The sequence below is a fragment of the Cololabis saira genome, chromosome 11 (assembly GCF_033807715.1).
Source record: "Cololabis saira isolate AMF1-May2022 chromosome 11, fColSai1.1, whole genome shotgun sequence".
Taxonomy (NCBI): Eukaryota; Metazoa; Chordata; class Actinopteri; order Beloniformes; family Belonidae; genus Cololabis; species Cololabis saira.
This window is the reverse complement of record NC_084597.1, coordinates 47,612,947-47,637,055: the sequence shown is the minus strand read 5'-3', so window position 1 is coordinate 47,637,055 and position 24,109 is coordinate 47,612,947. Positions and strand designations below refer to the sequence as shown.

General features: G+C 41.2%; 1 protein-coding gene across 4 annotated transcripts in view; it reads right to left on the bottom strand.

Annotated features, from left to right (window-relative positions):
* The window catches only part of dennd1a (DENN/MADD domain containing 1A), a 94,572-nt gene that overhangs the window by 61,351 nt on the left and 9,112 nt on the right, over positions 1-24,109 (bottom strand). For all 4 annotated transcript variants that reach the window (XM_061734629.1, XM_061734631.1, XM_061734630.1 and 1 more), the window contains exons 3-6: positions 10,547-10,590; positions 10,368-10,417; positions 6,153-6,272; positions 4,813-4,882 (exon numbers count right to left, since the gene is read on the bottom strand). In XM_061734629.1, the coding sequence (XP_061590613.1) occupies positions 4,813-4,882; positions 6,153-6,272; positions 10,368-10,417; positions 10,547-10,590 (284 nt within the window). The remainder of the gene's footprint in view (positions 1-4,812; positions 4,883-6,152; positions 6,273-10,367; positions 10,418-10,546; positions 10,591-24,109) is intronic.

Below are 24,109 nucleotides of genomic sequence, written 5' to 3'. Positions count from 1 at the left end.
ACTAGCTCTCTCACAGTTACATTTGTCAATAAACAACAGGTGCATAGCTGATATGACTGTTTTGAGAACTAAGGACATTTCAGGACACAAAACTTATTTTTTCTTCCTTCACCCCCGACCAATCGGTGGCCTGTAGGGTGATGATGTCAGATACAGCCGACTCAGCCGCTTAGAACCTCGGCAGAATAGTTACAGAAAAAGTATCTACTCGGCACGTTAGACCCCTAGTGGAAAAGCGCAAAACGGGAGCGAGTCGAGTCGAGGCGCGCTGAGTAGGTACTAGTGGAAAAGCACCATAAGTCTCATTGCATCAGATCCACCAGAACATCAGAAATGCACCGTCAGAAGTCTATTTAGTCTATTTCACTCATTTCCAGGTGCCTGAAGGTCCAACGACCGTTCTTCCAGACACGTTTACACAAGAATAAGCAGCATGAGAGCGCGCAGCCATCAACCCGCTCAAATGAAACAGATTACAGTTTACAGTACTTTCACTATTCTGACGTGTTAGAAATAAACCTCAAAATATTCTCAATCGTTTGTGCTGCGTTAGTGCTGGTTTGTGCAGAAAGAAATTTTGTTTGTGCTGCTTTAGTTTTGAAGATATCATGTTATTTTTCAAAGGTCATTCAAATTTCACGCAGCCCCCCGACTTTGGCCAAAATAAACCAAAATGGTCTAGTTTGTTTGTGCTGCGTTAGTGCTGGTTTGTGCAGAAACAAATTTTGTTTGTGTTGCTTTAGTTTTGAAGATATAACGGGTTAATTATGACACGTGATCAATTATATAACACTATAACACAAAGGGGGGGGGGGTCTTTTCAGTTATTTACTAATTTATAACACATTTATTACATGTTTATAACACAAAGGGGGGGGGTCTTTTCAGTTATTTACTAATTTATAACATGTTTATAACACATTTATTACGTGTTTATAACACAAAGGGGGGGTCTTTTCAGTTATTTACTCATTTATAACACATTTATTACATGTGTATAACACAAGGGGGGGGTCTTTTCAGTTATTTACTAATTTAAAACACATTTATTACATGTTTATTACATGTTTATAACACAAAGGGGGGGTCTTTTAAGTTATTTACTAATTTATAACATGTTTATAACATGATTATTACACAAGGGGGGGTCTTTTCAGTTTTTTACTAATTTATAACATGTTTATAACACATCTATTACATGTTTATAACACAAAGGGGGGTCTTTTCAGTTATTTACTAATTTATAACACATTTATTACATGTTTATAACACAGGGGGGGGTCTTTTCAGTTATTTACTAATTTATAACACATTTATTACATGTTTATAACACAAAGGGGGGGGGGTCTTTTCAGTTATTTACTAATTTATTTATTTTTTACATGTTTATAACACAAAGGGGGGGTCTTTTCAGTTATTTACTAATTTATAACATGTTTATAACACATTTATTACATGTTTATAACACAAAGGGGGGTCTTTTCAGTTATTTACTAATTTATAACACATTTATTACATGTTTATAACACAAAGGGGAGTCTTTTCAGTTTTTTACTAATTTATAACACATTACATGTTTATAACACAAAGGGGGGGAGGTCTTTTCAGTTATTTACTAATTTATAACATGTTTATTACATGTTTATAACACAAGGGGGGTCTTTTCAGTTATTTACTAATTTATAACACATTTATTACATGTTCATAACACAGGGGGGGTCTTTTCAGTTTTTTACTAATTTATAACACATTTATTACATGCGTATAACACAAGTGGGGGTCTTTTCAGTTATTTACTAATTTATAACACATTTATTACATGTTTATAACACAAAGGGGGGGGTCTTTTCAGTTATTTACTAATTTATAACACATTTATTACATGTTTATAACACAAAGGGGGGGGGTCTTTTCAGTTATTTACTAATTTATAACATTTATTACATGTTTATAACACAAAGGGGGGGGGTCTTTTCAGTTATTTACTAATTTATTTATTTATTTATTACATGTTTATAACACAAAGGGGGGGTCTTTTCAGTTATTTACTAATTTATAACATGTTTATAACATTTATTACATGTTTAGAACACAAAGGGGGGTCTTTTCAGTTTTTTACTAATTTATAACACATTTATTACATGTTTATAACACAAAGGGGGGGGTCTTTTCAGTTATTTACTAATTTATAACATGTTTATAACACAAAGGGGGGGGTCTTTTCAGTTTTTTACAATCATGTATTGTCCTAGTGGCTTTCAACTTTATTCAGAGGCTGTAAATCTCCAACATTGTAGTGCATTATCAATTTGTCTACCTGTTACTGGGAAATCAGACCTCTCGGTCTTTCTGGGAACTTTTTTGATTGTTAAGGACTCGCAGATATTTCCTCACACTGATGCTTTAACTCCAGACGTTTCAAATGTGAAGTTGATGAGGCAGACGTTCAGATTTGTTTTCTCAGCGCAGGTGGACATAATTTGCACAGAAAGGTTAGTTTCCTACCGTCAGACTCTTTGGGAGACGATGTGTAAAATTCCCACAGATAATGATAAACGGATCATCATCTGACGGCTCGCTGGCGCTGCGACTGCAACGTCTCTCTTCACCCGTCAAGGCTGATTTATGGTTCCGCGTTAAATCGACGGGGAAGGCTACGGCGTAAGGTACGCGGCGACGTGAACCGTACGGTCCGCACACCGCGTATCCTACGCCGTAGGCTCCGCGTTGGTGTAACGCGGAACCATAAATCAGCCTACATTCGTAAAGACTGCACCGGGCTCGTCGAGTATTTTAAATGTGCGCGCCGCCCGCTGGTGAAATAAGAAGGATTATTCCGTAATAATTGGACCTAAACAGTGAAGCTGCAACTCACATAATCTGAACAGTTCAAATTCCAGTTCATGATCTGCAGAATGAACAAGTTCACGTTCAAGTTCTTTATGTGTAAATATGTTGCGTTCAGTTTAGTGTCCGACCGATCAGCCTTTTTTTCGATTATTTCGATCACCGATTAGGGGGAAATCAAAAAGACCGATAGCCGATATCAGCCGATACGATTATTACCCTTTTTTTACCTTTTTGGGAGAAAACAAATTTCAATACAAGAATTCATTTAAATGAATGGTGAGCAATTTATTGCTTTAACTAGGAAGGACAGCAATATTCACTTCGCACGGCTCACACATCAAAAGTGCAAATTATGGAACATCAAACAAAACAAGCAGCATTTCAGTTATTAAAAATAACATTAAGTGAATTTTCTCTTTACATAAAATAAAAAAGCTGCCTATAAAAAATAACAAATTAAGAGGAATAACAGCCTCAATTTTAGAACAGTCAGGCACAATACTCCCAATTCCCAGACCCAAACCACAGCAAGAGCCTACTTGGAGGTAGTAACAGTAAGCTAACGAGTACACATGACAAACAACCAAACAGTACAGGTTGTGAAAATGGCTACACAGGTTGTTTTTTTAAGTGCAAATATTTACTTAAGTTTACTTAAGTTTGAGCATGTTGAACATTCTTAATACAAAAAGAAAATGCAGTATTTCAGTAAATTTCTTAATTTTTCTTAAAAAAAAAAAAAAATTCGAAATTATTTATTTTCGATTTTTTTTTTGGGGGGGGGGGGGGGGCGATACCGATTATTAATAAAATTATGAATATCAAATTCGATAATCGGCCGTGGCCGATTATCGGTCGCCCACTAGTTCAGTTCAACGTTCTCACATAAATGAACGTGTTCAATGAACGCGTTCATTTGAACGCGTTCATGTACAACACTGGGAATAGAATTAAAATTACTGGCGTTCAAATTTTATTTCCATAACCTGTGTTATGATGACAGGTTGTGTTAGTTCCACGGTCATTTAAACTTGCTGCAATTTTTGTTCAATGTTCAAAATATTCTAACATTTTCCTCAACTTATCTGCTTTCTGCCATTGAGTCTGAGCACGTCATCCATCCTCTTTGCTCTTATAAGGGGAAGCCTGCGCATAACTTTGTTTCATTATATTGGAACTGTGTTACAGTGTTTCAGTTTAATTTAAATGCGAGAGCGCATTGTTGTGATTGTGATTATTAAGTTATATGTGTGTTCTGGTCATTTTAGCATGAATAAACATGGCAACTCTAATATGGCTATAATAAAGCTTGTTGCGTTTTTTTAAGGGGTGGGGGATCGGGGGTGCGTCAACCGGGTTGAGACATAGAAGGGGGTGCGCGGCTAAAAAAGTTTGGGAATCGCTGCCGTAAACCATCGGGAGGTCTTTGTTCTTTAGCTCTAAAATATTAAAATAGTTTTTAAATGGTTCTCAAAACCCTGATCTAATATCTGCACCTGGACAGAGTCGGGGGGCTGCGGTGACGTCATCGTGTCATAATTAACTCATTATATCTTCAAAACTAAAGCAGCAGAAACAACATTTCTTTCTGCACAAACCAGCACTAACGCAGCACAAACGATTGAGAATATTTTCACTGAATCTTGCATGGGGTGGGGGGCCAGCTTCACGCAGGTTAGAAATAAAAAGGGAGTCTTTCTGACGTAAAAGGAGGCCCGTCCGAGACAGAAGAACCACCGGTTGTGCAGGAAAAGTTTATTCAGCTTTACTTTTAGGCTTTTCTGAAGCGTATTGGAGTTTGTGGCAACTGCTGCCACGTCATGTTACCTGCAGCTGGGGACCGAGTTCACCGACAGACAAGACAACGTTGAAGCTTTAGCTCCAGACAGCGGATCTGACAGGTCAAGAAATCCCCAGTCCGAAATCGATCAAATCTGAACCATGCCATGAGTCGTCACTCACCTGGGCTTTGACGGTGTAGTCTGCCAGGATGTTGAGCAGCTTGTAGAAAACCTCAAACCAGGGCAGGTAGCTGGGAGGAAACAACAAAGAGCTGTGACCTCTTTATAAACGGACGTCTGTGACGGCTCCGTTTGCTGCTCTCACAAACGGGCCAGCCGCTCCGAACCCGGCAAACAACCAGGAATCTGAGGGATCCAGCTGTTTCATGATAGATAACTCTAGGCTCTCTTGATGCATCATGGGAAGTCAGAAACTATTTATAATTAGATATTTTTTATAATTATATAATTATTACTTTCAAATATTTCCACTAGTGTTAAACATCGATTACATAAAAATCCAGACATGTGTCAACTTTCATATGTAACACACTAGGGGTGTAACAATACATCGTGCCATGAAATTTCACGATACAAAAACGTGAAGAAAAAAAAAAGAAATTACTAATTATCCGATTAGTCGACTAATCGTTTCAATAGTCGGTGACTAGTCGACTATTAAAATAGTCGTGAATTGCAGCCCTCGTATGAAACTGAAGATACATAATGCAAACCTGACATTTACTTTTATTTCTAAGGTGAGCATGAATCAATGTTTTTTATGATGTAAAGATTGTGTCGTCCCCAAAGGTGTGAGGATGAAACGATACCGGGTTCACCTTACGGCCTCAGGCTGGAGCAGGTGAAGCTCTGAGCTCTGGTAGAAGATAAATAACAGTCATGTTGACTTTGGAGTTTGGGACTTTTCATAGTTTATTTATTTACTTTTATTTATTCATTTAATTTTAGTTGTTACATTTCTGGAAAAGAAAAAAGTCAAGTCAAACATGACAGAAACTATTCAGTTTGTGGCTAAATATTTGTACTTGTATGAAACTGAAGATGCATAATGCAAACCTGACATTTACTTTTAGTTCAGTTTGTGGAAAATGGTTGGCCTGGCTTTCTCTTTAAAACTTAAACAGTTATAAAGCATTACAAACTGTAGCAATAGAGCAAACGCACAACATTGTTTTGTATTTTGTATCTTTCAAATAAAAGACAATTTTTTCCAGTCATATGTTCCTCATTCAAGGTTGTTAAAAAAATACTGCTATAATATCGTATCGTTATCGTGACCTCAATATCGTGTATCGTACCGTATCGTGAGACTAGTGTATCATTACACCCCTATCTCTCACACACACACACACACACACACACACACACACACACACACACACACACACACACACACACACACACACACACACACACACACACACACACACACACACACACACACACACACACACACACACACACACACACACACACACACACTCACACACACACACTCACCTGAGGATGCAGTAGCAGGTGTGTGCCCCTGAAGACAGCCGACAGAAGCCAAACCTCTGCATGCTCTCAATATCGGTCAACACAAAGGTGAAGTTCTGGCCGACCTGGTTGATCGTCAGACTGGGGGGGGTGGGGCCCAGCAGGACAGAGGAGAAGGGGAAAACGGGAGAAAACGGGTGAAAACAGGTGAAAACGGGTCTCACGCAAGACATGAGTTTAAAGAAACTGAAAAAACGAACGTGATGAACTGTGATTGTTTTCTTGTCGGAGGTTTGCCAGCCAGGAGTTTCACACACTCTGGGCTAAATGAGACTCCAGGATGCAGCTCTTTTGGTTTTCAGCTCAACTCCACGCTTTATCAGTCCCTGAAGGGAAACTGTATTAATCTCTCTCTGGTTTTCTAGACAACAGTGGGCAGGACTGATCTCCTGTTTAATCACCATGTTGTGTTCAGGAAGTGCAGCCATTGTTTTTTTGCAATGTATGTGCGAAGAAGAGTTGAAGAAAGTCCCCATCACTCCTTTATCTTCTTGCTATCACACTGTGGTGCCACCCCAACAGACGACTGCAGACTAGGGCTGCAACGATTCGTCTGCGTTGTTGACAAAACATGTTCTTAGCAGATGTTCTTCAGACGGGAGTCAGACAGATACAACGTGCACTTTCTGTTTTGAAATTACAATTTTTATGTTTGTGCCACTCCCTGCTTAGTAACTGTTTAGTAAATACAGTTTTGGTAAATTTGACTTATTCCCCCTTTTTGCATGAAAGTTTAAAATGAGCATATATTAATGCAGTATGAACAAGGATGTTTTAATGTAGACATATAGAATCATCATACTGGTGTGATTGTAGCATCAAAGTGTTAATTCAAGGCAAAATATTGAGATATATATTGTGTATCGGGACATGGCCTAAAAATATCGTGGTATTAATAAAAGGCCATATCGCCCAGCCCTATACTGAAGGTTAACAGCGGTGTGATGCTCAGATGCACGACCCTTCACTTTCACGAACCGTGATCTACCCGTCAGGGAGTCAGTGACCCATTTCTTCTGGTGTCCAGGGTCCAGGGAGGATGTGAAGTCTGTGTGGAGGGGCAGAGGAAGAGGATGCTGTGCTTCCTGCTGGCTCTATCCAGACTTTCTTCAGTCTGATCCACCGTACGAGATCTCATTCATTCCTAATAGTCCAGGGTCCAGAGCCCAACATTTCACCTGTCAGCACCACTCGAGGTGACAAAACTTACTTAGGACTTTTGAAAAGATCCGATATTCTGGTATGAAAACCTTCCTGAGTGGCAGCTGGATCAGAGTTATCAGCTCATGAAGTTAAAACCCCTTTCAGAAAATGACATTTTAGATGCTGCTGCATATCCTGGTTTAGACTCATGTACAGGAAATCTGTATCCTGTACATATGTTTCACTATATTTCCTTTGGTATCATTTTAAAGGGGACCTTTTAAGCATTCATTCAAACTAAGATGTGATACATTTCCTGAATCCTTATGGTCCTGTGAGTATTCCAGTTTTTGTATTTTGTGTCTCTGTTGTTCCTAGTTGACACAGGGTTAAAAGATAGTATATCCTTTAGATGAAAATTGTGTAAAAATGTGTGTTGTTTATAGTTTAAAGAGCTGCAGTGACCTCTATGTTGGTCAGAAAGATTCACATCTTAGCTTGAATGAATGCTTAAAAGATCCCCTTTAAAATGATACCAAAGACAATATTGATCTAAACCAGGATATGCAGCAGCATCTAAAATGTAATTTTCTGAAGGGGGTGGTAACTTCATGAGCTGATAACTCTGATCCAGCTGCCACTCAGGAAGGTTATCATACCAAAATATCATCTATAGATGTGGATATTTTCAAAAATCATAAGTACGTTTTGTCACCTTGAGTGGTACTGACATCTGGTCTGGAACATGGACTATAATTACACATCCTGTGTTCGGTTCTGCAGGATCGGGCTCTCCAGCTTCTTCCTGGATGCCTCCTTCCTCACATTTACCGAGACGTTCATCTCTCTGCACACTCCTCGGTAACTCCCGAGTCTCCCTCAGGGCTATTTCCTCCCTCCTCCGCAGCTCTGTCAGGTCACTGGTCGTCCTGGTTAATGAGGCTCCGTCTCACTGCTGTTGGGACGGCGTTCTCCACACAGACGGTCACGCCGTCTCATCTAAATGGTTTACAGGGCGGATCGCTGTCTGCACTTTCAAAGCATCCTTGTGCAGTTTCATGGGCTCTTCAACTCCTCACACTTCCTTGGGTCACAGGTTGTCTATGACCAGCTGATATCTAGGTGGATGAACAGAGTCTCAGGTTCTCCTACAACTCTTCTCTCAGCAAGACCTTCTCGGCATTGACCCCGCTGCATTTGGAGATAGCTTTATAATGTTTGTTGTTCACGATGGGGCATCATTATTCTCATTTTCATCCCAACTTGACCGCCTCTGTTTCACCGACTGTTTCCAGCCTTATATAACTTTAGCTGAAGTTCGTTTCATTTTCATTTGTCCTGGATTTTTCGTGTTTTTTGAAAAACATGTCATTAAATGCCATCTCTGGGCTTCAGTTTCACTACTTGTGCATTTCCTGCGCTGTGGTTGTCATGACATTGGGCTGTCATTCATTCTTAGGCTTTCCGAAGGATTAATCACGGTTTTCATATTCAGTTCTGGCCAACACTCGCTACCCATTTATCTACAATCCATGTTATTATCATGCATCTACATTATTTTGAAAGTGGGGAAATCAGCCCAACAGATCCATCCACAGGGAACAGCAACACATAAAGAGGATGAATAAACTTTGACAATTGTGCCACTAAGTGCACATCCACATGCATCAATAACCTTTTCTAACTGGAATATTAGCAATAACCCGGTTTTGCACGGCCATGTAAACACCAATAACCCCTTTGAATAACCGGAATTTGCTCATATTCCGGTTTTTAAAAACCCCAATATGATCCCTGGGTTACCCCTTTTAAAACCCGAATATTGGGTCATGTAAACACCAAACGGAATATCCCCATCAAACGGAACAGGAATTTGTTTTCTGCTCATGCTCTGTTCACAAGGAATCTTGGTCTTTTGAGTCCAGGAAGTTCTTATAAAACACGGAGAAACACAAGACCAGGAGACTAATCACTTCATAAATGTAATGAAGGATATGAACATTTCTGCATTTGTAGACGGTAGAAAGTACCGGGATAGAAGATTTACAAGAAGGTGAGCGAGAAGTTGCGCAAAGCAGCATTTGTAGGAACGCCAGACCAGATCAAGCTCCGCTGGAAGACGCTGAAAAAGGAACTACAGGGACAAGAAATAAAACCACTTCTACTGGGCTGTTGATTATCCACCGTGCTGCTGTTATTGTTGTTGTTTTGGATTTGGATACAGGAAGAAGAAGCGGAAATGACGGGAATTGCGTCATGATGTTCTCCGTGCATCGCTGGTTTGATCCAGATATCCCAAATGATTAATCACCATGTAAACAGGGATAACCCTGTTTACTCACGCATGGAAACACATTATTCCCAGTGTTTCAGTAACCAGAATATTGACCTTAACCCCAATTTTGACTGCATGGAAACGTAGTCATTGTATAAGACGACCTGGACAAACTCTCTGTGACGTCATCCAAAGGTTTTCAGAGGAGGACTAGTCGGGTCGCAGTGGGGCCGGGCTGATCTCCGCAATTTGAAGCCCTGTATAATAATTGTAAAAATCTGGGTTATTTTCTTGGAGGATCTCGTCATATCAGACAGTGAGGGTTTGCATCGGTAGTACGGTTCCTTTTCTCTGCTGTGCGTCCCGTCACCGTCTCCATCACCAAGCGGTTTCCCAAATCCAACTCAGCCTGGATCATTTCTCGTGTCCTCTGCTTTTTCCCACATCCCAGTCATGATCTGACATGCTGACATGTTTGCTGCATTAACGCTGCACGCCCCCTCACTCCACGCTGTTCGCTGTTTGATTGCGTCATCTAAACATGCCATTATTAATTGTTCGGTTTTTTCCCCACTTATTCCACCGAACACCGAAAGGGTTTTTTTGCTATTTTCGGCCGAACAATTTCGGTTACCGAACATTCTGTACATCACTAATTTTAATCAGCTTCAGTCACGTTGAAAGTAGGGAGAGACCAGGGCTGGGGAGTTGGCTGGAACACGGAGGAGGTGTATGTGGACGCGTGTAAATCTGCCTACCTGTCCATGCTGAAGGGGAAGCAGAACTTTGGCACCGTCTGAAGAGTTTCCTGTCAGGCAGATAAAAAAGAACCAACTTTACTGCTGCATCACCGTAAACAAGTCGGAGAGGTCAAAAGTGATGACGCAGAGTGAAAGAACAACACGTGAGGGAGTGACGAAGGAGCAAAAGTCAAGACCTGCTCAGCGTAATCCTCAGGGAACTGCCTCTGCACCTCCGGCCCTGTTGGAAGGAAAGAGACACCAGTCTGTCAGTCAAAACTCAGGACATAAACACTCACACCACTCTGTACTTCTGCAACCCCATAACTGAGGTCCTGAACTGCAACTCCATCGTTCACTTGTCCATCATCAAGATTTATCTGGATTCTACTTCAATAAGATTATCAACTAATGGCGCTTTTAAACTAGTACCTACTCAGCGCAACTCGACTCGTCACGCCTCCACTTGCCTGGCCCTCGTTTCTTTTCAACACCCAGATCAGAAGTAGGAGGTTGGAGTGAAGTTGCTGTGACGTATTTGATTGTGTATCTAAACAGGGAAACAACAACACTAAAGATGTAGAACCTGGAGGAGATGATAGATGTGCTGCTGGGTCTGTGGCTTGTGTTTCATATCAAGTTAAAAAATGAGAGTGAGAGAAGCTTCAAGCGGCGATGCTTTTTAAAAATTTAGTTTGTCTCGGCGCTGGTGAGAAATCAGCTGAGAGCCACGAGTGACCGAGCTCCTGGTGGATCTAGTCGTTCCTTATCGCCCGTCTAAATCCCTTTTTAATTCTCTCCTCAGCACCAGGTTTATGAACATCTGCACCTCAGAGTTGGATCACCAAACAGACTTTTGCTGCCATTGCCTGTTGAATAAAATGAAGAAGCTCTTTCTCTGATTCCCACTAGCTGATTCAAACGTCTGACGGCCCCGACCAATCAGTGGCCTGTAGTGTGATGATGTCAGATACAGCCGACTCAGCCGCTTAGAACCTCGGCAGAATAGATACAGAAAAAGTATCTACTCTGCACGCCTCCACCCGCCTACACCTAGTGGAAAAGCACAAAACCGGGGCGTGGCGAGTAATGTCGCGCTGAGTAGGTACTAGTGGAAAAGCGCCATAAGATTATTTTCAGCTGGTTAAACAGGATAATTATTTTTAAGAAAACTGATCATCTTCTGCGGGTCAGAAATCATCCAGGACCAGTCTGACATTTCACTGATGATAAAACTGGAGTAGAGTCCGGGACCAATCCTCTCCGTCACACGTGAGGGAGAGACGTGATCTCCTGTGGGAGTGGGAAGCTCCGTCGTGGCGCATCAGGTCGTCCTCAACAGGTGAGTGTGCGCTGCTTTTCATGAAAAATGCGTTTATGGGTTTTCTCCGCTTCTACGCAGATCCAGTCACCGTGGTGGTGAACTTAAATGCATACAGGACGTGTTGATTCCATCTCTGGTGGGTGACTAACCCTAACCCTAACCTGAGTTTTAGGGGTGTAACAATATATCGTGCCACGAAACTTTGTGATACAAAAACGTCATGATACGTGTCGTGGAGGTGACAAACTGTAGCTGATATTGGGTTATTAATATGAATATATTGTGTTTACTAGTAAAATCCTATTGGTGCAGCAGGATCACGTGACGACCTCGACCCGCGGACCAAAATCTGACTACGAAGTAGGGCTGGGCGATATGGACCAAAAGTCATATCTCGATATTTTATAGCTGAATGGCGATACTCGATATATATCGATATTTTTTCTGTGCCATAATTGGGGTTTCCCCCAAAGCATTATAGCATAGCATCTCTGTTAGCTTCATTTTTTTCTGAAGCAGAAAGAACAGTCAGTTTTAATACAAAGCCTCGTGCCAAATGTCACACAGGTTCCTTTATTAACAGAGGTCTGCACAATATCAAAATGTATAAAACAAATGAAATAAAAATAAACTGCCTGCATATATAGAATAAATATATTTGAATAAAATAAAACAAATATCCCTTTCCTGCATAACAATTTAATTAAAATACACTGTGCAATTAATACAATGTACACAGTAAGCTTAGCTCTGGTAGAAGATAAATAACAGTCATGTTGACTTTGGAGTTTGGGACTTTTCATAGTTTATTTATTTACTTTTATTTATTTATTTATTTAATTTTAGTTGTTAAATTTCTGCAAAAGAAAAAAGTCAAATCATACATGAGATAAACTATTCAGTTTGTTACTAAATATTTGTACTTGTATGAAATTGAAGATGCATAATGCAAACCTGACATTTACTTTTAGTTCAGTTTGTGGAAAATGGTTGGCCTGGCTTTCTCTTTAAAACTTAAACAGTTATAAAGCGGGGGTTCCGGTAATGGCGGCTTGCTGAAAGGACGTGCTCGCTTCGGCTCCGCTACCTTTCTGTATAATTCTGTACTATACTCGTTATATGAGACGTTGAACGACGTCTAAAAAGAGCTGTGATGCCTCTCTCGCAAAGGAAACCCAGTAAAAGTTCTAGTAAGCCGGTTCAGTCGAAGTTACCCAACTTCACTTCTAGAGGTAGCTCTGAAACTAGTAGTGACCGCAGCGAGGCTAATATAAGCCCGTGCAAGACCATGGAGGAGGAAAACAGCGAGCCGACTGAGATGGAAAAGGCGACCGAAGTACGCTCAGAAGCAATACTGGCTGCGATAGCAAATTTGAAATCAGATTTTTCCTCCAAACTAGACGGTATTTTGTCTGCAATAGAGAGTGTGAAGAAAGAAGTTAATGAGTGTGCCGAGCGGGTCGGTGAGGCGGAGGTCCGGATATCTGCAGCAGAGGATGGCATCACCAGCCTGGAAACGAGAGTTCAGGCTCTTGAAAATAAAAACAAAGATCTCGAGGAAAAAGTGCTGGATCTGGAGGCCAGATCGCGACGATCCAACCCGAGACTGGTCAGTCTACCCGAGGGCGCAGAGGGAGAAGACGCGTGCGCTTTCCTGGAGAAGTGGCTGCCGGAGGCTCTGGACCTGGCGCCGTTACGCACCGCGCTGACGCTGGAGAGAGCGCATCGGGTCGGGCAAAGGAATACATCAAACACCGCTGCACCAAGGACTCTTATCATGAAGTTTTTAAACTACAAGGATAAAACGACCGTGATAAGAGCCGCCAGGGCAAAGGGACAGATCCTGTTCAAGAACCAACCGGTGAGATTTTACGAGGACCTTGCAACTGGTGTGCACAAAAAACAGAAAGAGTTTGACGGCGTGAGGCAGCAGCTTCGTGCCATGGGGATCCGATACGGCATGATTCCTCCCGCACGGCTGCTGGTGACACACAACGGACAGTCGCCCATATTTAATCAGCCAGCTGAAGCAGAGAACTTTGTAAGGACTCTGAAAGCAGAAACTGGATCTGGGTGAGACGAAGTACACATCACCACATTTCAGTGGATGCTGGATGGATAATCACAGTTATGATGAGTAAAAATAAAAAAAGGTTAATGGCTTCTTATATTTGAAATACGTTGGTCCAGAGGATCACAGTTTAAGCTTCTGAATGTATTTAATAGCGAGTTTCTTATGTAGCGGGGTGGGGTAAGAGGGAGAAAAAAGTGTTCAGGTACAGTCGGTTGATCTTCACTTCTGTGTGGAACAGCCTTCAGCTGTTAGATAGGTACCAGTATATAAAAGGGGGAGGGGCGTGGGTAACAAAGTTTTAAGCTGAGGGGTTTTCTTTTTTTTTTTTTTTTTCTTCAATGTTCACTGTTATGGATGTGGTTTTTAACATCCAGATGTCTTTTGTTTCTCTGCCTTTAAATAATCTGAAAGCGGGGGCTTCCGGTTGGTGAGCAGATGGAGTAGACGCGTTTCGCGAGTGCTCCCGTGAGTGCCAAACTTTTTAAACCACCAAGCCCTCAAACTTTCAAACTTTTTCCTTTAAAAAGGATTCCCTGTTTTTTTTTGTTTTTTTTTTTGTCTCGAACGAGCCCACTTACCTCCGAGATGGCTTCGAAGAGCGGCAAGTCGGGCAAAAGGGACGATGCTGGCGCTGTCTTAACCCTGGCGGCCATTACCACGTTGCTGGAGGAACACCGTGCTGACCTGGCCGCCGAGTTCAAAATACTTTCAGTCAGCTCGACTCCAAACTCGACCAAACGCGGCTCGCGGTCGAGGACCATGGCCAACGTGTTTCGTCCCTTGAACTCGCCACAGAAGACCTCAGCCAGCGAGTTACGGACCTTGAAGGCATCTGCTCGACTTTACGGGATGATAATGCTCGGCTAAAAGCTAAGGTCTTAGATTTGGAAAGCCGAAGCAGAAGGCAGAACATCCGTATCCTGGGTTTACCGGAGTCTACTGAGAGCGGGTCTCCTACGGCTTTCTTCTCCAAGCTGCTGTGTGAGGTGTTCGGGAATGATACGCTGCCGTCACCGCCAGAAATAGACAGAGCGCACCGCTCTCTCGCCGCCAAGCCGGCCCCGGGTCAGAGACCGCATCCGGTCATCGTCCGCCTTCACCGGTACCAGACGAAGGATCTCCTCGTGAGGGAAGCGCGACGGAGAGGAAAGCTGGAATGTTGCGGCCACCCCATCCGGATAGTGGAGGATTACAGCCCCGAAGTTGCCAGCCAACGAGCGGAATACAGCGGAGTTATGTCGGAGCTATATCACCTGGGTCTGAAGCCGGCTCTGCTCTTCCCCGCCCGGCTCCGGCTCACGCTGTCCGGGGGGGCCAGGAAGTGGATCGGCTCCGTGGATGAGGCGCGCAAATTCATCACGAGTCGCAGCAAATCCTCAAACCCGCCGTAACGGGACTGTTGGAGGCTTTCACGGCTCCGCCCTGCAGCCCGGTGTGGTTCACTGGCGCTCACTGACTCTGACTTTTTTTTCTCTCTCTTTTTTTTTTACGTGAGTCATAATATTCCTGAGGGGAGGGTGAGTAGCCTACCCCGCAACAAACATTTTTGTTTTTCAGTCTTTTTTTCTTGCCTGAAATCTTTTAGTTTTCATTTAAAACCTTATTTTACTCTGTTGTTAGTTTGACTGCCCCTTTGCAAATGTTATTGATTTGCAGTTCTTTTTGGCTATTTGAGGGAAGGGGGAAAAAAGGGAAAAATAAATGATGGAGAGGGAGAGAAAAAAGCGAAAAAATAAAAGCTTTTCCAATTTACCTATAAGTTTTGTAATAATTGTAAGCTGTTAACCTTACTTTTACGCTGTTTAAGTCGGAAGTTTTATATTTTACATTTTTGTACAGATATTTCTGGGCTCTTATCGGGACTTCCAAGTCAAGATTTGAGAGGGTATTTCTTTTTTTTTTATTTATATCTACACGTTTTGAGGTGCTAATTTCATATATTCATGATGCGGGAGCAAAAGCTATTAGTGTGTAGGACAGGAAGATGCGTTATTGCACTTTGTTTGTTTTGAAGAGCTTGCTGCTTTTTTTTTTCTTTTTCTATAGCAGCTGTCTTATTTGGGGTGGGTGGGTCGGGGGGATATGTCACTGCCAGAAACTTTGCATTAATTCTTTTCAACTCCTTACTTAATGTGGGTCACATTCCTACTTTCCGTTTTCTTTTTTTTTGCCTAGGTCATTGTGCTCACCTCCTAATTTTTCTTCTTAAATATTATGAATAGATTCTTGAAGCTGGTGAGTTGGAATGTTAAGGGTCTGAATCACCCTGTTAAAAGGAAAAGGGTCTTCTCACATCTAAAACATCTTAAAACAGAAATAGCCTTTCTACAAGAAACTCATATTCGCAGTTCTGATAATAGCCGCCTGTTCCCGAGGTGGTCAGGGCAGGGATTTCACTCCTCCTTTCAAGCTAAGGCCCGAGGAGTTTCAGTTCTGATCAGTCAGGATGTTTCATTTGAGCAGCACAACGTGATTTCTGACAAGTTTGGTCGCTACGTGATCGTTTCTGGGAAATTATTCAATACATTGGTCGTACTTGTGAACGTTTATGCCCCTAATTCAGATGATGCAGTCTTTTTTGAACGACTGTTTTCACTGCTCCCTGACCTTAATACATATTCTCTCATACTTGGTGGTGATTTTAATTGCTGGCTTGACCCAGTCCTAGACCGATCCTCTACCAACCCCGGCACAGCAAGTAAGTCAGCCCGTCTTATTCAGGCATTCCTTTCTGACTACGGTGTTTGTGATGTGTGGCGTTCTCTACATCCATGTGACAGAGAATACTCCTTTTTCTCACAAGTGCACCACACATACTCGAAGATTGATTATTTTCTTATTGATAATCAACTGATTCCCCTGGTTCATTCCTGTGCTTATCAGAGCATTGTCATTTCCGACCACGCTCCTGTGGTCCTAACCATGTCCCTTCCTGACTTACCTCAAAGAGACAGACAGTGGCGATTCAATTCAACTTTGCTGTCGGACAGAAATTTTGTTAAATTAATGGAAACGGAAATAGCCTTTTTCCTATCCACGAATATGACTCCAGGAATGTCTAGTCTAACTGTCTGGGATTCCCTCAAGGCTTATCTCCGGGGACAGATTATATCCTACACTGCTAGGGTGAGGCAAAAATCTTATAGGGAGCGATCAGACCTTGCCCGCCAAATCAAAGAGGTCGATGAAGAATATTCTCGGACTAAATCCCCAGATCTTTACAAAAAGCGTCTAGAACTTAAAACTAAATTTGACCTGCTCACCACTCACCCAATTGAACAGTCACTTCTGAAAAGTAAAACCAGGTTTTATGTTTATGGAGACAAATCTGACAAATTATTAGCCAACCAACTTAAAGGCTCTAAGGCTAACAAAATATTTCTAAGATTCGTTTACCAAATGGCCGTGTAACTACAGATCACTTACTCATAAATGAAGCATTTAGGGACTTTTATACCCAGCTATACACCTCGGAATCTCAGACTGATCGAGATGAGATTGCAGACTTTTTAAATAGTCTTAGTATTCCCAGTCTTTCACCAGATCTAAGGAAGACATTAGAAGAACCGATATCCCTGATGGAGATAACTCGAGCCATTTCTTCACTGCAGTCGGGAAAATGTCCTGGCCCTGATGGCTTCCCGGCGGAATTTCTAAAGAAATTTTCTACTCTGCTTTCCCCACTGCTATCTACAGTTCTTTCAGAATCCTTCAGCCACGGTTCCCTCCCTCCTTCTTTTTCAGAGGCCTGTATCACCCTCATAGCTAAAAAAGGGAAGGATCCTACTGAATGCGCCTCCTACAGGCCCATCTCCCTCTTAAACACAGATGCTAAAATCCTAGCTAAAGTCCTAGCCCATAGGCTGGAGAATGCCCTCCCCACAATTATATCTGAAGACCAAACTGGCTTCATTAAAGGTAGGCAGTCTTACTTCAACACAAGGCGACTGTTCAATATTATCTACTCTGCCTCTGAGGCTATCCCTGAATGCGTTGTCTCTCTGGATGCGGAGAAAGCATTCGACCGCGTCGAATGGGATTATCCCTTTGCTGTGCTGGACAGGTTTGGTTTTGGTCCGAACTTTGCTCTGTGGATTAAACTTCTCTATTTGTACCCGACAGCCTCAATTCGTACTAACTCTCAACGGTCAAAACCATTTAATCTGCATCGTGGAACCCGTCAGGGGTGCCCCCTTAGTCCCATGCTTTTTGACATGGCTATCGAACTTGCCACAGCGCTCCGATCTTGTGAGGATGTGTCCGGTATCTGGAGAGGTGGCAGGGAACATAAGGTCTCGCTTTATGCCGATGACCTCTTGCTTTTCATCTCTCACCCTCTGGCCTCATTACCCCCTGCGCTGTCACTTCTCAGTCAGTTTGGGAAACTCTCAGGCTATAAACTGAATCTCAGCAAAAGTGAGCTTTTCCCTACCAATCTCGAATCGCATGCTTTAGACCTTTCCAATTTTCCCTTTAAAATCGTAAATGACAAATTCTCCTATTTAGGCATATCTGTGACAAGGAAACACAAAGACCTGCTCCAAGAGAATCTTATCTCATTGTTAAATGAGACCAAACAAATCCTTACACAATGGTCACCCCTGTCAATGTCTCTTGTGGGTCGCATCAATTCAGTTAAAATGACCATCTTACCTAAATTTTTGTACCTTTTCCAGACCTTACCACTCTTTATTCCTGGCTCTTTTTTTCAGTCCCTTGACTCAGTTATATCTTCATACTTATGGCGGGGTAAACGGCCACGTTTGAACAAGACTCACCTTCAAAAAATAAAGTCTGCAGGTGGTCTGGCCCTCCCAAACTTTCGTTATTATTATTGGGCTGCTAACCTGCGCTGCCTTGCATTCTGGTCCTTCTACTGCGACGGCGCTGACCGCCCTGACTGGGTGGCGATGGAGTTACATCCAACTGATGACCTGTCAATTCCTGCCATACTCGGCTCCTCACTTCCACTTCCTTCACTTAAATCAATCAAAAAAAAACCAGTGGTTAAACATTCTCTTAGAATTTGGGCCCAATTTAGGAAGTTTTTTGGTTTTCAAAGCTTCTCTCTTCTTAGCCCCATTGCATCAAATCACTTTTTCAAACCATCCCTTGAGGACCCCACCTTCCAGGAATGGCACAGGAGGGGTATGATTAGTTTTAGAGATATGTTCATAGACGGCACCGTGGCATCTTTTGAGCAGTTAAGTAGTAAATTCAGCCTTCCAAAATCACATTTCTTTAGGTATCTTCAGGCTAGACCTTTTGTTCTTTCCCAGACACCCAGCCCTGGTGCATCGATGGGCTTGACCACAGTTGACAAAGTTCTTGCCACAGACCCATTCAAAAAGGGGCTCATTTCGTCTTTCTATGGCATGTTGCTGGATCTTAAGAGTGCCCCTACAGATAAACTCAAAGCAGCATGGGAGCAGGACTTAGGGCTTCCCTTATCAGAGGATACCTGGGAGTCCATACTCAAACTGGTTAATACAACCTCCCTGTGCGCACGTCACTGCTTAATTCAGTTTAAAGTGGTACACAGGGCTCATATTTCCAAGGCAAAGTTATCCTCCATGTACCCAGATATTAGTCCATACTGTGTAAGATGTAAAGTAGCAGAAGCCTCTCTCATCCACATGTACTGGTCCTGCCCATGTCTAAACAAATACTGGATGGAAGTCTTTCATACTCTCTCTCTGGTGCTTAAAATTAGATTAGAACCAAACCCACTGACTGCCCTGTTTGGGGTCATGGAGGGAGGAAGGAAGTTAACCACTGCACAGGGGCACACTTTGTCTTTTGCCTCCCTTTTGGCTCGGCGGGCAATTCTGTTCAGGTGGAAGGATCCCTTCCCTCCTACTCGTGCACAATGGCTGGAAGACATCATGTCCTGCTTAAAACTGGAGAAAATTAGATACTTGCTTCAGCAATCAAATAAGTTCCAGAAAGTGTGGGGACCTTTTCTAGAAGCATTCCAGACCCTGTGAACTATACTTCATATTTCTTTTGTATTCCTAGTGCAGGCTTTTGATGTTAGAGTGACTTCATGTTGTGATTAGTAATCTGGCAGTGACATGGGAGGGATTAGTTTGGTCTGTAGTTTGTTTTTGTTACTATTTTATATCTTTTCATGCTGTTTAGTTGTTTTTTATATTTTGTGCACTGGTGTATGCTGTGATTAACATGCCCATGCCTACTCAAAATATTTGTAATTGACATTCAGCATTTCACCTTTTTTACTTTGTGAAAATTTTAATAAAAAGATCTTGAATTAAAAAAAAATAATCTGAAAGCATCAGGAAGTCCGTTCAATATTTTACATTTATGTCTGGTAAATTAAGAATTAAAATGTCTTCTTGGAACTGCAGAGGATTGCAAAAGCTGAAAAAAGTCAAACAGGTAATGGCTAGGGTGAAATCCATACATTCTGATATTATGATGTTTCAGGAAACCCATCTGTTGTCTTCTCAGGAGGCGAAAATTAGGAGGAGGTGGCAGGGCAGTGTATATTCAGCATCCTTTACTTCTCAGGCAAGAGGGGTTATGATTTTGATTCATAAATCTATACCATTTCATGTGATAAAGGTTATCAAAGACAAGAATGGGAGGTATATTATTCTGCAGGGCACACTTATTACGGAAAAAATAAACCTGATAAATATTTATGCTCCAAATATCGATGACCCCAAGTTTTTTCATAATCTCTTTCTTACCATTTCATCTCTGCCTGGTAGCTATATTATAGCAGGGGATTTTAACTGCACATTGAACCCAGAACTGGATAGAAGCTCGGGTATTGATAATTCTCATCCTAAAAGTAGACAGACAATTCAACACTTTATGAAGGAACTAAATCTGAGGGATGTTTGGAGAGATATGAATCCCAAAGGTTTAAAATACTCCTGTTATTCAAATACTCATAAATCATATTCACGTATTGATTATTTTTTAATCTCTGCAAATTTTAGTCATAAAGTAAAGGACTGTCACTATGATAGCATTTTGATATCTGACCATGCACCAAACTCATTAATATATGAAGATTTAAGACTAAGGAGAGACCCTCCTAGGTGGAGATTTAAACAAAAATAGCTCCTAGACCCAGAATTTGTATCCTTCATAGATAATCAAATTGATATATTTTTTGAAACCAATACAGATGAAACACCACCCTCTTCAAGGTGGGAAGCCTTTAAGGCCTATATAAGAGGTCAGATAATTAGTTTTACGAGCTATAAGGCAAAACAAACCTATCAGAAAACAAAAGAGTTGGAAGCAGAGATTGGGTTGCTTGAGAGGGAATATTATCAAACACAATGTCCAAACATCCATCAGAAACTTCTGCTACTAAGAACACAGTATAACGAACTCTCTGCCTCTAAGGCAGCCTCACATGTTTTGCGTCTCAAACAGGCTTTTTATGATCAAGGAGAGAAGTCCGGGAAACTATTAGCCTGGCGCCTCCGACAATTACAAAATGAGAAAAATATTACCTCAGTTGAAAATAGTGATGGACAGATGATTGTGGATCCTTTAGAAATTAATGAAACTTTTAAGGTTTTTTTTTTTTTTTAATTATACAGTTCAGACATAACACATATGGGACAAGACCAAAATCTCTTCTTAGATACCCTTCAAATAACCAATATTCCAGAATCAAGAAGTGTAGCTCTTGGTGCAGCTATAACTAAGGAGGAAATATCGATAGCAATAGATCATTTGAAGACAGGTAAAGCCCCGGGCCCAAATGGGCTGCCATCAGAAATTTATAAAAAATGTAAAGCTAAATTGCTGCTCCCTCTTTTTGACATGTTCTCAGACTCATTTGAAAAGGGAACTCTCCCTTCCTCATTAAGAGGAGCTCTGATAACATTATTGCCCAAACCTGGCAAACCTTGCAATAAATGTGAAAACCTTAGACCAATAAGTCTTCTTAATGTGGATTTGAAAATACTTTGCAAAATCTTGGCTCGAAGATTGGAGAGAATATTACCTGACATAATTGCAGGTGACCAGAATGGGTTTATTGTAGGTAGACAGGGATTTCATAACGTGAGACGAGTGATGGATATTTTTTATAATTTGAGAAGGAAAATCAGACACTGCTTTGTTATCATTGGATGCCGAAAAGGCCTTTGATCGAGTTGAATTGCCCTATTTATTTGAGATATTGAAAAGATTTGGCTGTGGGGATAATTTTTGTCGGTGGGTTAAACTTTTATATAATGAACCTTATGCTGAAATATTAACAATTGGAGTTATATCTAAATCATTTAAAATCAAAAGGGGATGTAGGCAGGGGTGCCCCTTGTCCCCCTTACTCTTTATTCTAGCAATTGAACCATTTGCCATTGCAGTGCGGTCTCATAAAGACATAACTGGTTTGTCAGTAGGCCAACAGGAACACAGAATTGCTTTATTTGCTGATGATGTCATTCTTTTTTTGGGAAACCTAAAACATTCGATTCCAGCCTTGCTATATCTAATAAACACATTTGGAAATATATCAGGATATAAAGTAAATAAAGACAAATCTTCATTAATGTTACTTAATTCAGAAGAAAGAAACAATGCCGGAAATCCTTTCCACTTTAAAAAAGTGGACTGCTTTACATATCTGGGGATTAGGATAGTACCATGTATAAATGACATTGTGGGAGTTAACTACGCCCCCATGGTTGACTCAATTACTTCCTCTATAGATAGATGGAACTCCTTGCCCTTGTCACTTATAGCAAGAATAAATGTTTTTAAATTAAATATAATGCCCAAACTCCTGTATTTGTTTCAGAACATCCCATTGCCACCTCCTGTTGATTTATTTTAACTTTTAAAGAAGATTTTCATACGTTTTTTGTGGAATAATAGACGGCCGAGGCTACGCTTATCACTCTTGTACCTACCATATGATAGAGGAGGCCTCAGGTGCCCCAATCCACTTTGGTTCTATTGGGCAGCTCAATTGAGGACCATGATGTTTTATTTTTACAGATAAGTCTCTGCCACCATGGATAAATATTGAAAATTGCTCAGTCCCCCTCCCTCTACCCCAGTACATATACTCAGCAAAAGTCAAAATGTTAAAAAAAAAATACGAAAAATCCTATACTCAGAAATATGATTACAATTTGGTTAAGAAGTATTTAGGTGAATCCTCCTCTCTGTCACGCTTCAGCCCGATATGGGGTAACCATTTCTTCCCTCCGGGCAGAGCTGACCCTGGTTTTAGGAAGTGGGCTGAAAAGGGTTTAAAGACAATAGGGGATCTCATGGGATCAGAGGGTGATGTTTTGATGTCATTTGAAGAGCTGATTGCCAGGTACAACATTCCAAGTAAACATCAATTTAAATAACTACAGGTGAGAAATTTTATTAGATCATCTCAAAATCAGCGTGTATCAATTCCCCCGTTGTCCGTTATGGAACATGAAATGAAAAATGACTGCTTTAGAAAAGGAATTATCTCCAAATTGTATAACTTGTTAGCAGAGGGGTCCTCTGAGTCTTCTTCACGGAAGCTTAATGCCTGGAGGGAGGATTTACAGGAGGACTTGTCCTCAGAGGACTGGGAAGAAGCGTGTGCTAAAGCACAAACAAAAAGTACCAATACACGTCTCAAAGTACTACAATATAACTGGCTAATGAGGACATATGTAACACCGGAAAAGCTAAATAAGTATAATGGTGCCATCCCTGACGTGTGCATCAGGTGCGGAGAGGAGAAGGGGACGTTCTTCCATTGTATTTGGAAATGCGATAAAGTTCAACAATTCTGGCGGGAGATTAAACAAGCTTTAGAGACTATACTAAATAAAAAATTTGTCCTTGACCCTAAACTGTTTATCCTAGGTTTATATCCTGATAGACACCATGTGTCTAGAAAAATAATCACTGCCCTGGATTTGTGTTTACTGCTTGCAAAAAGAGTCATAGCACTCTCATGGAAGAGTACCAGTAAACCGAAATTCAATAACTGGATTAAGGAATTGTCTACGACATTACCTATGGAAAAGATCACTTATATTATAAAGGGTAAACTGTCATCGTTTCAAGACATTTGGGGTCCTTTTATGGAATTTATGGAGAGTGTGGATTTGAGCGGTCTGGGGAGTGGGGCGGATGAGTCGTAGCTACTAGTGATCCTCAGCAGTGTTCCTAAATTTCCTTTCTTTTGATACTTGATTTCTTTACTGTGCGAATTGTATATTTGAGTTTGTATTTCTGGATTGAGCACAATGGTGAAATATTTTGGGCTAACCTTTCAAAAACAGAGAAACCTTTGTTGTTTTGATTTGTTATTTTTTGTTTTGTTTGGGGTTTTATTTATTTTTTCTTTTTCTTTCTTTTTCTCTTTCCTTTTCT